Source organism: Rhyacophila brunnea, unplaced genomic scaffold (assembly GCF_057557595.1).
Source record: "Rhyacophila brunnea isolate RB1 unplaced genomic scaffold, BYU_Rbru_1.0 scaffold_1, whole genome shotgun sequence".
NCBI lineage: Eukaryota > Metazoa > Arthropoda > Insecta > Trichoptera > Rhyacophilidae > Rhyacophila > Rhyacophila brunnea.
In genome coordinates, this window is record NW_028232751.1 from 13,856,665 (window position 1) to 13,870,803 (window position 14,139).

A 14,139-nucleotide genomic window follows, 5' to 3' on the forward strand; every position below is an offset into this window, starting at 1 on the left:
CAAAAAATTGTGTACTTGACATGTCATATTGATTTCCATAGTAACGCACGTATATATTAATAATTTAGTTACTAGGACCCCAGACTAGCATACAGCAGCATATAGCATATATATATAGCATACTAGAAATAACTTTTCATACAAAACAGAATTAACTGAAAATAAATTCAATTCTACTTAAAGATGGCTAAAAGTATTTAAAAAATTGTAGTAGCATCGTGTTCTGATATATTCTAAAAGTTTCAAATGTCTAGCTAGTCGGGAAGTTAGTTAAAAATCGATTGCAAGATTTGTACCGGACAAAGAACCACCGGACAAATAAGAATACGAGCTAAGAAAAACGTTGTAAAATGGTTATGGAGGAGGTCCATTTTGAAATGATATCTATCCATAATATTTTTTTATTGATTTTAGGAGGCTAATAAAATCCAGCAGGTGCCACTGACTTCCCACATTTACTCCGATAACTAGGTTATAGCCTCTCAGATATATTCACGATACCCAGATACTCCGCACTTTGAGTCTAGTGATAAACACCTGGCCTGCGGGTATAACTAAGGGTGTTCATTTAAGAGTTATTGCGAGCTATCGCATCCATGAGCGATTATCGAATGCGTGTACCTTAACGATCGTAAATATCGAGGGTATACTGACAGAAAGCATTAACTCATCAAAACAAGTTCTGAGATAATCGCAAAAAGGACTTTAATTTTTTTTTCAAAGCTTCTCCCACGTAGATTGTTTTATGATTTAAAAACATTTTTTCTACATTATAAAGACTAACCTTTATGGCAAACACAATATACGACATGTTACAAGTCCTGTATTTTGTATACGCAGAACGCATTAGGTCATCATACTTTCTATCAGAATAAACAAATAATAACAATATTATTTAATAATATTTATATTTTCTCACCATTATATCCTATGCCTTTGTGCGTTTTACCAGGACGTAGAGCGTAAAATTATATACATTTTGGCATTTAAAACAGAAAAACAGGAAAAACTGAAATAATGCGTTCTGTCAATATACCCTCGATATTATCAAATGATCATAATTACGAATAAAGCAGACATTGGATGCCCCATATACTTGCACAAATTTATGAGTGCCATGGGTCTCGCGTGTCATATAATTCTGAGAGGAATGTAGCCAACCCGTTCATAGGCTACATCCAAACAGTCAAAATCACGATCCTCACTCATGAGGTCTGAAGACGAAAAATAAGAAGAAATAATAATATTCCATTTACCTAAGTAATTGATATTTTTTTCCATTTCTGGGGAGGTCCGGACCCGAAACCTTTCCCTCACCCATTTGAGTGACCGTGAGGCCTATGTAATTGTTTGTAACATTAAAAATCAATAAAAAAAATCCGTTTCTGGGGTAGGTCCGGATCCGAAATTGTTCCCCCACTCATTTGTAATTGTTTGTAACATTAAAAATCAGTATTTTTCATAATGGACCCTCCCCATATCATTTTTTTGTTTGGGCATCTGAAGTAGGTATTTTCAAATACCTAAATAATATCCACTGATATTAAAATTCACTGACATTATTATAAAATGATGAATTATATTCTATATTGATTTATCGAAACTTTGACATCGTAATATCTTACTTCGGTGTCAAAAACATCACAATCTCACATGCCGTGTTCTTTCGCTCCGATCCAATAAAACCAACGAGTTGGTGTCTTCTTTTATAAATAAACATTTTACATTTTATTCTGTTAGTCGGCAAATTATCGAGCGGCGTTTTGAACTTAGCAGGTGCTTGTCGCGATAGACAATTCCGCCTCACAAGACTTCGAATCAGGCGTGGGCGACATTTTTTTTTTTGGTCCAATGCTAAGTCTTCTTATTGTGCCATCCCCCAGCGGAGGTCGGCCACCATCAAGGCGATCTTCGTTTTGTCATCTGCTACCCGAAGCAGCACTCGTACCAATCACGGAGGTTCTTAAGCCACGAAATGCGGCGCCGTCCTCTGCTACGCTTACCATTGATCTGTCCTTGAATGACAAGTTGGGGAATACTGTACTTTTGTTCTCTCATAATATGGCCGAGGTACTGTAGTTTCCTGGTTTTGATACTACGTAGAACTACGATTGAGAACTTCAACATTTGTTACCCGGTCAGTCCAAAGAATTTTGAGGATGCGTCTATACAGCCACATCTCGAAAGCGTCAAGTCTCCGTGACATCGACAGCGTCCATACTTCCATACCATAGAAAAGAATTGAGAGCGCGAGAGAATCGAACAAAAAAAAATGGCGATGCCAAACCAATAGTACAGTCCTATAAACTTATCTAAAGAACGTTCAAAAATGGAACTACGGACCATCACATTGACGCCATTTTGACAACGTCATTTGAATGTCAGATTCTGTCCAGTTGCGAGTCTTGATTGGGTAGTTTTCGACCGTGGCTCCCCCATCCATTCTCTAGATAAGTTTTTAGGTCTGTCACTATATCAGTCCAGATGCCCATCTTATCAAATGAAATTATATTTATTTTACATAATATAGTGAAATTTAAAAATTATCAACTTAATACGTTCACAACATGACATTTAAAAACAAATAATAGTAAATACATTAAGTACCTATATAGAAGAAAAGAAATATAATAATGCAGTATTAAGTTATTAACGTGTTCGGAAATTTGTACGTATGCAGTTCGCCGTATCTTCACAGTCAAATGTTGTATCGGAAATATAATATGGTCGTATATTAAAGATCTTCCAACTTCTTTGAGTCGTATCTATAGTACTGAGATAAAATTCATGTCTAAATAAAACACGGTTCTTATCGTTTTACAGGAAGCCAGCGGCAAACAAATTTTTAAAATATCCGATTTACTGGATTATTCGTTAGGTTAGGTTAGGATCTAATAAAATTGGTTTGCAATTCTCCACGAACAACGCATATTTTTTTCATCTCGATGCTATAAATAGAGATGACCATAATTATAGCCTACGGTCATCTCTTTCCGATAAGAAAACTCACGGCGAACTGTGCTACGGTTAAATGTAATACGTACAATTTACACGTACTAACCGTAGACTATATTTTAATAATTTATAAAACAATGCTCACTTATACCTACTCATCCTCACGCAGGTGGAATATGTCAATATCCGAAGTGATTTGGTTGAACAGAGTTATCGCCATCCCAATTGGCATTGCCAATAGCAGGTTAATTTTATTCAACAATCATTATCGTAATAGATGATGACTACATATTTGTACATAGCACCAGTTATTAAACTGAGGTTGAGCTTATTTGATCACTTCTAAATAATTCCAAAACCTCATATTATGTATTGTTTGCGCAAATAAAAATCCTCATCTACGACAATGACTTATTTACGATTGGTTTACATTTAAAATGTACCTATCTTAATAATATACATTAAACATATTAATACTTATGTATTTATTAATTGAACTAGCGTTTACGTGTTGGAACTCCATTACTATAATGATTTTGAAAAAAAAATATTTTTGTTAATTCTACTGTAATTGCGTTATTACGTTTACATCTGTTTTGCGCAATAAACTCATCCTCAGAACTGTCAATCATTTGTTTAGGTGGGCTTATAGCCCGTTTATTTTTTGGATTTGATAGCTGCTACCAAATCAGTCGCCCTCGAAATAATGGGTCTCCTGAGCTGAGTGTCATGTCAGTTTCACTTTTTTTCTGTAGCGCTATCTATATAAATGCATGTATGAATACTATTAACTTTACTTTTACCTAGTTTTTTTTTAACAAGAAATGCATGTTAGCCACTTTGTCAATTTTTTGGGGCCATGCTCTGGTTACAATCACTCATTGAAAATAATATGTGAATTCTGTCAGACTCGGGATTCGAACCAGAGACCCTCGGCTTAGCACTTGGGCATAGCACTACCAACATTAGGTTTATATAAAAAAAAATATGTCAAGTTTCTTACCACTTAAGAGTTAACACAAAACAAAAAATGGAAAAAGGATGTAACACTGTGGTCGGTAACATCCATCAACCGTATACCGACAACCTAATGTACACCTTTTCACCTGATCTCAGTGTACATCTATAACATACCCCGTATAACTTTACCTCAGAACATGAAAAAGTAGTTTGGTACGCATACATCAAAGTTACTTACACATTTCTTCAGTCTTATTTTAAGAAGTTACTTAATATCTTTCTTACACCTTGCTTCGTACCTTTTTGGACAATGTTTAACTTTTATTTATTTTTTGTCTTCTAGTGTAATATTTTTCGATTTGAATAAAGTTAACAAGGTCACAAGGCTTGCAGACGAAAGAGAAAATTGGCTTGGTACCTACCTATTCCGGGGTGATCAAATTCATTATCACGATGGCCACAAAGAGGAAGTGAGACTTAACAATTTCTATCATATTTCTGTAGGCAGATAGTTTTGTTTTTTTTTTCTTTTTAAATTTCTACTGGACAAACAAGAATACGAGCTAATAAAAACGTGATAATAAAAAAGATTAAAAAAATATTGTAACCAGTAAAGGCTCTACAGATAGTAAAATATAGCCTCGTATGATAATATAACGATAAACTCTAATAGATTTATGTTTTGTACTATTCTATTTGAGTCGTTTTTTGCGACCCGGGTTTCGCCTTTCAGCGTCTTCAGGCATTATATACACTGACCAAAAGATAAATACACACTCACAACGAATACAATAAATTCTGACTTATACCTATAACAAATTAATACAATAAAATAAAGTAGATAAAAACTATATCACCTACCTATTAAGTCAAGGATCACAATAAATTTTATTTAAATTAAAAAGAATTTAAATTCAAATTCCATCAAGTACCTTCGGTCATTAGTTTTAATAATTTAACGATAATATGAAATATAAAAAAAAAATCTGAAAAAGAAAAATGAAAAGGTACTTATATAATAATATATATTATATTTTTAGATGTATCCATAATAGTGTAAGTAACAACATAAATTTATATTTTAAGAGAATATGAAAACTGTGAAAAGTAATTTTATTGTGAAGATTATGTAATTTTGTACTACATCCTATCACGCTCCAGCATCGGAAGATAATGCAAGCACAAGGTCGCGCCACCTGACTCGGTATATCGTTATTCCTTCCATTTGTGTTAATTGATTCAATTTTTAGGATGTAGTTAGCGGGTACCTAGGAACAAAAACCTTTATATTGCCTTGATTTTTTTTAGTAAACTGTGATTCACATTTAAAATATACTTATTTTTTTCAGTATAGTAGAATCGGTGAAAAATATACCCATGTAAATATTGAACTAACCATATATACCTACGTGTTTCATAACACATATTTCATACACTGGACATATTATTATGTTCTAACAATCTAACTCTAACACATCGACATACTTATTGTTATATTATTAAGCCAAATGGAAACAATCTGAAGATGATTCTATCAATTCAAATTCCACTAGATTCAAGATTCTAATTGCTTACCTATTCAGTCTTCAAAATATATATTTTTAAATAGATTAACAAATATATTTTTACGACATAAAGCAATATGACATATAGCAATAACCATGTTTAATGAAATCGCTTCGAATGTTGATATACCTACTGCACTTACATGAGTTGAATTTAGGTGGACGTTGTTTTATAAGTTTTTAAGATAGGGTCTATCAATAGTTCACTTTGTGTGCTTCCATCTACTTTTACTTTTACTTTTGTTATTTTATTATATTATTTCTTATTTTATTACTTATTGTATTATTAACTAACATATCTCTGTATTTTCGCTTTGAATTTATAATTGGTTATGTTCATTATATGTAAAATAAAGAAATTTGAAATTTGACATTATTATGCTCGTATCATTCGACAATCAAGATTGGGAATAGGTACTAATCCCGGTTTCGAAAATTTTGTTCGAAATTGCAATCCCTGCTGTCTATGGAGCATACTCAAAATCTATCACGCGTAATAAATTTATCGTAAAGCTTATTTGGTCGAGACAAAAAAAAATGCATTTTCAATGATATTATCAATCCCCCCTCCCCGTTGTTCGATGCTAGTTTTTTTCTTTTAATTTCCGGTTCGCTTTTATTACGGAAGGAAAGCGCCATTTATTAACTTTTTATGGACGTAAAATACAGATATTTTCTTTTTAAAACGAGATATACTGCATCATTTAGTATTAAATTAGAATAAATTGCTATCGCTACATCGCGCCGTGATAACAGTTTTTATTCAAGGCGCTGCAAAGTAGGCGATAATAAAATACAAATTAATTAATTAAAATCACAATTTTAATAGAGTTTTATTAACAAATAATTTTTCATTATTTCACTCAGAATACGCAGTAACTATATGTAACAAATAGCAACTACTACACTTCTGTACATATATAGGTACATAATCCATATTTTTATTGCACTTGATCTTTTCGAGATATTAACTGCGACTGCTAATTGACTAGCTGAAGTACCCGGTTTCGTATGAGGTATACATTACATTTAGGGATTCCAATCCCGGGATCCCGAACTATTTTCGATACCTATGAATCCCAGGATTGGTAAACATAATCCCGAAACTTTCGTGATTGAGTTTTTTATCATTTTTCATGGAAAATAAAATAAAAACGAAAATATAACAGAAAAAATACTTTTAATAACATACAAATACATTAGAAATAAACTGAGTTTGAATGGAGTTTGGTTTATTACCCATGTGTTGCCAATTCATTTTATTTTTTCACATAAATTAATAAAAATGAGAAAGATTGGAAAAAACAATGCTTCGCACTTATAACAAAGTGATTCCACCATGTTTTTTAATGCATTTGTCATTTTTTAAATTTTAATTGAACTTGTATTTGTTATCTTTTCATAAATAAATAAATTGTTTTACTTTCACATTATTATTTTATAGATATTACAATATTATTTACTCCATTAAACCTATGTATTTCCAAGATTGAACGTCCACAATATTAACAATAAAATGTCTTAAATAGTGTAAATTATACCAAATTTATTTTTGACCGATTTTATCAACGTTATTTGTATATATAGAAATTTATAATAACTATTGAAAAAAATGTCGATCCCATAATCGACAAATCGTAATCCCGAAATCCCGGGATCAAGATTTTGGCTCGGGATTGGATTCACTAATTACATTCATTTATATATTATTAAAAAAGATTTTTTTCTATTGGTTATAATATATTTTCTCAGAAAGTGTTTTTCAAAATTATGTATGTTCTATAATATATTTATTACTAAATGCGATAAATATGTATTTATATAAATAGTCTTTTTTTTCATTTGTTTCAGAGCTGACTCAGTGTAATGTCAGAGTGGAGTAAACATTGACAACACGATGAGGATGTTGCTAGGACTCTTTCTTACATCAATCGTCTGCACAGCACACTCTTTTGAGCAAAGTAAGTATACTCACTCTAATTTTACATTGTACTAACTGAGGTACCCAGCGTTACACAAGGTCGCTTCATTGAACGATATTCACTTAACAAAACAGCAATGATTACGTTTTCAATATCAAAACAGCAATATCTAGGCACACTACGTGTCAATATTAAAATAATTATGACAAATAAAAGAATATCAAATTGAAATCTAATTATCGATGGCTGAACATCGACACCTCGTATTTAACATTCATTGTTTTTGACAGGACGGAGTTAATATGTCATACAAAAACTATTAATTGAAATTAAATAAAAACAAAAATACGCTTAGTGCAAAAATAATTTTGTTATTTTTTAAGGTAACTGTATTTTATTACAACGTTTTTCTTATCTCGTATTCTTATTTGTCCAGTACAAATCTTACAATCGATTTTAACTAACTTCCCGACTAGCTAGACATTTGAAACTTTTAGAATATATCAGAGCACGGTGCCAATGCATTTTTTTAAACTTTTAGCCATGTTTAAGTAGAATTGATTTCATTTTCAGTTAATTCTGTTTTGTATGAAAAGTTATTTCGGAAGAAATACGTAAAAAGTAAAACTATTATTGGTTGCTAAGTGCGTCCTAGCTACTAAATTATCTTTCATTATTATTATCCTAAGAGATTTTGGAAAATTCACTAACGGCTCATTTAAGCGACATTTTATTGTTATTTTTACATCTTCACTTCGAAATGTGCGCTACCGATTCATCTACCGTTTGAATTGACCACATTTCACAAATTTTCAATGATTTTACAGGTACTTGACGTTTATATCCGATATTTTCTTACACACCGTATACGATCGCCATATTTACTGTCCACGCCTGTCAGAATGACGTCTTTGTCGCTTAAGACCTTCTAATCCTTTATTTGACAAACGAATTCGATTATTTTTATTCAAATATCGTAATGTAGGCATTGGCGCACTTTTTTCCGGTGAAAAAACCATAATTTTGGTACAATTTAATACGTATAATATCTTTTGACAGCGGGTACGCCACTGACGGCCATTTCATAGATAATGTGATATTCCAAATTTGATTTTTTTTAAATACTTTGTGGCTGTTCACCCACTATTTTTGTTATTGAATAATTACCTAGGCTACTAATTTCCATACTAAAAAAGTTGCCATTGCAAACAATGAAAGAAATTAATACGAATTGTTATAGTTATCAAAATGTGTGATATTGTATAATATCTACCTATTTTTTTCGTCCCTATCATCATCAATCTTGACCTATACACTGCTGGATGAAGGCCTCCTCAGCCTTATTCTACTCCTTACTTACACATGAATTGTTATATTTATCAAAATCAGTGATATAATATTATTATCTACCTATCTATATATAATGCCATTATTATCACGAGCCTCAATAAATCCACTGCTGGATGAAGGCCTCTCTACGTTGATTGTATTCTTGACAGTATTGAATTTCTAATGTTATTTATCTACATATTCATATCGTCATCATAATCATCATCATCATCATCAACTAGGATCAATCCACTACTGGATGAAGGGTTCCGCAACCTGATTCTACTACTATCGGTTTAACGAATTTGTGATATTATACCTATTTCTATCATTCTTATATCATCGACCTGAACCAATCCACTGCTGGATAATGGCCTCCCTAGCCCGGTTCTACTCCTTTCTGTCATATGAATTGCTGTATTTATCAAAATCGGTGATATTATATTTAAAAACATATTCATATCGTCATCATCATCATCAACCAGGATCCATCCACTGCTTAATAAAGACCTCCCTAGCCTGATTCTACTCCTTTTGTCATATGAATGTATGTATTTATCAAAATCTGTGATATTATATGTATCTACACATTCATATCGTCATCATCATCATCATCATTATCATATACCTGAACCAATCCACTGCTTAATAAAGACCCCCTTAGCCTAATTCTCCTCCTTTCTGTCATATGAATTTCTGTTTTTATCAAAATCGGTGATATTATATTTATCTACATATTCATATCGTCATCATCATCATCATCATCGACCTGAACCAATCCACTGCTTAATAAAGACCTCCCTAGCCAGATTCTACTCCTTTCTGTCATATGAATTTCTGTATTTATCAAAATCGGTGATATTATATTTATTTAAATATTCATATCGTCATCATCATCATCAACCAGGATTCATCCACTGCTTAATAAAGACCTTCCTAGCTTTATTCTACTCTTTTCTGTCATATGAATTGCTGTATTTATCAAAATCGGTGATATTATATTTATTTACATATTCATATCGTCATTATCATCATCATCGACCTGAAACAATCCACTGCTTAATAAAGACCTCGCTAGCCTGATTCTACTCTTTTCTGTCATATGAATTTCTGTATTTATCAAAATCGGTGATATTATATTTATTTACATATTCATATCGTCATCATCATCATCATCGACCTAAACCAATCCACTACTTAAAGACCTCCTTAGCCTGATTCTACTCCTTTCTGTGATATGAATTTCTGTATTTATCAAAATCGGTGATATTACATTTATCTACATATTCATATCGTCATCATCATCAACCAGGATCAATTCACTGCTGGATGAAGAGTTCCGCAACCTGATTCTACTACTATATTATACCTATTTCTATCGTCCTTATCATCATTGACCTGAACCCATCTATTGCTGGATAAAGGCCTCCCATGCCTGATTCTACTCCTTTCTGTCATTTGAATTGCTGTATTTATCAAAATCGGTGATAATATATTATATATATTTATATTTCCATTATCATTATGAACCTGAATCAATCCACCGGTGGATGAAGGCCTCTCTAAGTTGTTTGAATTTCTGTCGGTCATATGAATTACTATATTTATCAAAATTGCTGATATTATATTTTCCCATTCATAATATCGTGGGGCGCCACTTGCTACCTCGTACATTTCACCACATTTTTTTTTGATACATCTTTCCCGTTATTTCTTAACTCGCCGGGAGTAAGGAAGGGTTCACAATAAATAACTCAGCGTACGTTAAAACTGTTATACTTAAATATAAAATAACTTCACAATAACTTAAATTTAATACAATAGCTTTATCTTTTAACATTATTATCTTTACTCGCAACTTAACAACTCCTTCTTAACATAACGTCATCTCGCTCGAAAGGTCTTTTTTCTCCTGCTTTTTTTGGATTTTTTTTATCCTGTTTGCTCCTGTCCTTGGAGCGTCGACAGGCTATGGACATATCGTATGAGGTATTTCAACCAATCCCGATCGACTGCTGGATGAAGGTTATCCCAACCTAATTCTACTCTTCTTGGTCATATAAACTGCAATATTTTTTTAAATTTGTGATTTTATATACCTACCTATTTATATCGTCATTATCGTCATCAACCTGTATCAATCCACTGCTGGATGAAGGCCTTTTTAAGCTGATTCCACATCTTTAGGTCTTATAAATTCCTATTCTTATCAGATATAATATGTATTACTTCATTATTTATCAACATTTGTCTCGATATGAATGTCTCGCACCGGGAAACTATATTGTTTAAGGTTAATTTTTAAAACAAAATATGATTTTAAAAATATTATTCTGTGGCTCCAAGCATTTATTTTTTATAGACAATGAAACAAAATAATGTTAAAATTTATTTTTTATGCTGCTAACCTTTTTCTATTATGTAAATGGGACCCGAAAGAGATTAATATTCGCGTTATATTGGATCGCTATTTATGATAATCACGATTGAGATGTATAACTATGTATCATATTTAAATGGACGAGCACATACCTACACATATATTGTATTAAAATTAAAATGACAGTGGTAGCAATCGGCGATTGCCAGCTGTTTTGCTAGGCTTAGCAGCCTGAAATGGTGTCAGATGATATTGAGAAGGCCAGACTCCAGAATAGACTACGCACATGACTCCAAATTTGTATTTGCAGTGACGACATGCATATCGTAAAACTGACAAATCAGATAAATTTTCAATTGTCTGACGTGAATGAAAATCCATCCCGAAGGGAAAACTATTGCGCCGTCTATACACACTTTACAATTATTATATTAAAATCCAACACCAAGTCACTATGATGAAAAGCTGTCTGCAAGACCTAGCGAGACAGACTGGCGAGAGCCAGCTGGCTCAGCTAGTTAATATTAATATATATGTGCGTTACTATGGAAATCAATATGACATTTCAGTATTATTTCTATCAAGTACATTTTTTTTGATCGTTTAAGCTAGTCCAAGTCAAGTTAATATGATTCAACAGAATATTTAAAATCGTTGTACTTATATAAAAAGTTCTTTTTATCTTGTAATTATTTGGTTGTATTTAATTTGATTACTAGTTTTTATAACATCTTAATTCCTTTTATCGACAATATTGAACAGTAGCAAACTAGATCTGTCGTGAAAATTCAGAATTCAAATTGGCGAGAAAGGTAATTTGAACAAACAAACTTAAATATACTATTTTAATTTAGATGTCAGTTGGGGTCAAGTAAGAAAAGGAAATCAAATAAACATATTTTGACTTATTATATTATATATATATATATATATATATATATATGTGTGTATATTGTATTTAATAGTGTCATCAGGTGCAGCACCACAGCCTGGAGTAGGCTCTGAGATTTAAGCAAGTTGCCGACTTCTTGCATATCGTTGGTTACGCCATCCAACTACCGTATCTTTGGTCCGTCACTCTGCTCAGACGGTTTCGCATCAAAAACTTTCTGGGCCGGACAATTCAATTCAACCCATCGCGGGAAACTTTGATGCTTTCGAGTTTAGATTGGGTACATAGGGATCAGTAAATTCGTCGTAGACTTTGTTTTTATGTCATCGGTATGTGATCCCATCTTCATTGGCTCAAAATATTGCTATCGGAATACTTCTGTCGAAAAATATTAGTTTTTTTTTATTATTATTAGTATACGAATGATCCAATATTGTGATCCATATCCGAGGACTAGAACAATCATCAGAGATTTGATATTTATCTGGAATTTCGTTTACTAATGTTAATTTAAAAATTAGACTAATTTTTCTACGAATAATACCTATCAAAAGATTTAAAAATGTAATATTCTTTATTGGACAAATACACTAAAAATAATTTTGGCTAAATTTGGTAAAGCACAATATGGCCCGGCACCAATATTTTTTATGATGTGTATTTCTGAGATTTTTTTTGATGATTTAATAATACTTTGCGTTAGCCTGTTTTTAAACATCAGCCTCCATTACCCTGCATTAATACACTCCTGAATGAAGGCCTTTTCAAGCTCATTTTATTTTTCTCTGTTCTTAGTCCACTTAATTTCTAATGACTTCCATATTTTAAAGAAGTTATAATTCTTCCTTGCATGTTATGTTTATCATGTGAGACATTTAACATCCAATATTCCAGTTGACTAAACGTCCTGAAATAGGTAAGTACTTAAATTATTTTCCATGACTCGGCTTTATTTACCGTCGAGTTTTTAGACAGTTAATAATCAATCCAATTTGTCAAACAGATGCTATGCATTACAACAAACATTACAATTTTATTACAAGCCTTAATTAAATTTCATAATTAACTTTGAGAGTTTCCGCGATTCACTAACTGAGTAATTGTTAATAACTCTGTTATATACTTAGTTAGGTACTGAGTAATTGGCATCTTTAAACGCGTCTGCTTGTAATATTTTCATTGGGCATTGACACATTAAGAAACATTAATAAATGTAGAGTCTAAACTTTATATAACCAATTATATTTTGTATAATATTTTAATTACATAGAATTACATGATTAATTACATATATATAACTTAACATAAGCGGTAATAAATTTATCATAGTAGATATCGCAGAGTATTGAAACCGGAAAATTTTGTAATGCATTTATAAAACGACGACTTAAGTCATGATAACTTAATATTTCATTAATTGGTATATAACATCTATAGGTCAGTGGCAAAGGGTGGAGGTAGGCAGTTAAGATCCGATATAAATAGTGCATACTAAACATTGTCAGTCAAGCGTATCTGTTTTCATTGAACTAAGACTACAATGAGAATGCTCTAATTTTCTATAGATGATGGCGTCTATGTCATTTTAAAGATTTTTGGTATTTTTTCTTAAGGCAGCCGAAAATAAATAATAAAATATGTAAGTAGGTAGCTAAGTTTGCTCAAAGGCGGCATTGCCTAGAGATGTCACTGGCTATGTACCTATAATGTAGATTGTAGAGCATAGCTTTAACAAAAAAGGTAATATTAACAAACATTTTACAAATGAGGAATGGTTGTTTAACCCAATCGACCAAACTATGGCATCCTTGCTTTATATCTGACATACGTAGGAGAAGGTTACTTAAGTCGTACATCCTGAGGAAAATTGGCTATAATTTCGATCGTTTGGGAATTAAAACCCAATTCTTCACATTATTTCGTACTTTATTGTGTTTTTTTATTAATTTCAATTATAATTTAACACGTTTTTAGTTGATTTTTAAAAAAAATTCGGTCGGTACGACTTAGGAGTCGTACCGAATATAGCCTAAGTCGTACTTAGAAAAAATAAACATGAAGAATAAATCTCACTTACAATAAATAGTAATTTCTATCCTCCTTCTTGATGAGTAGAAACATATAGATAAATAATCA

At 31.8% G+C, this 14,139-nt stretch overlaps 1 protein-coding gene across 1 annotated transcript in view; it reads left to right on the forward strand.

Annotated features, from left to right (window-relative positions):
* Positions 1–14,139, forward strand: part of LOC147079484 (discoidin domain-containing receptor 2-like) — a 782,269-nt gene that overhangs the window by 583,229 nt on the left and 184,901 nt on the right. The window contains exon 6 of the mRNA XM_085941474.1: positions 7,332–7,441. Coding sequence (XP_085797600.1) covers positions 7,378–7,441 — 64 coding nt within the window. The 5' untranslated portion in view covers positions 7,332–7,377. The remainder of the gene's footprint in view (positions 1–7,331; positions 7,442–14,139) is intronic.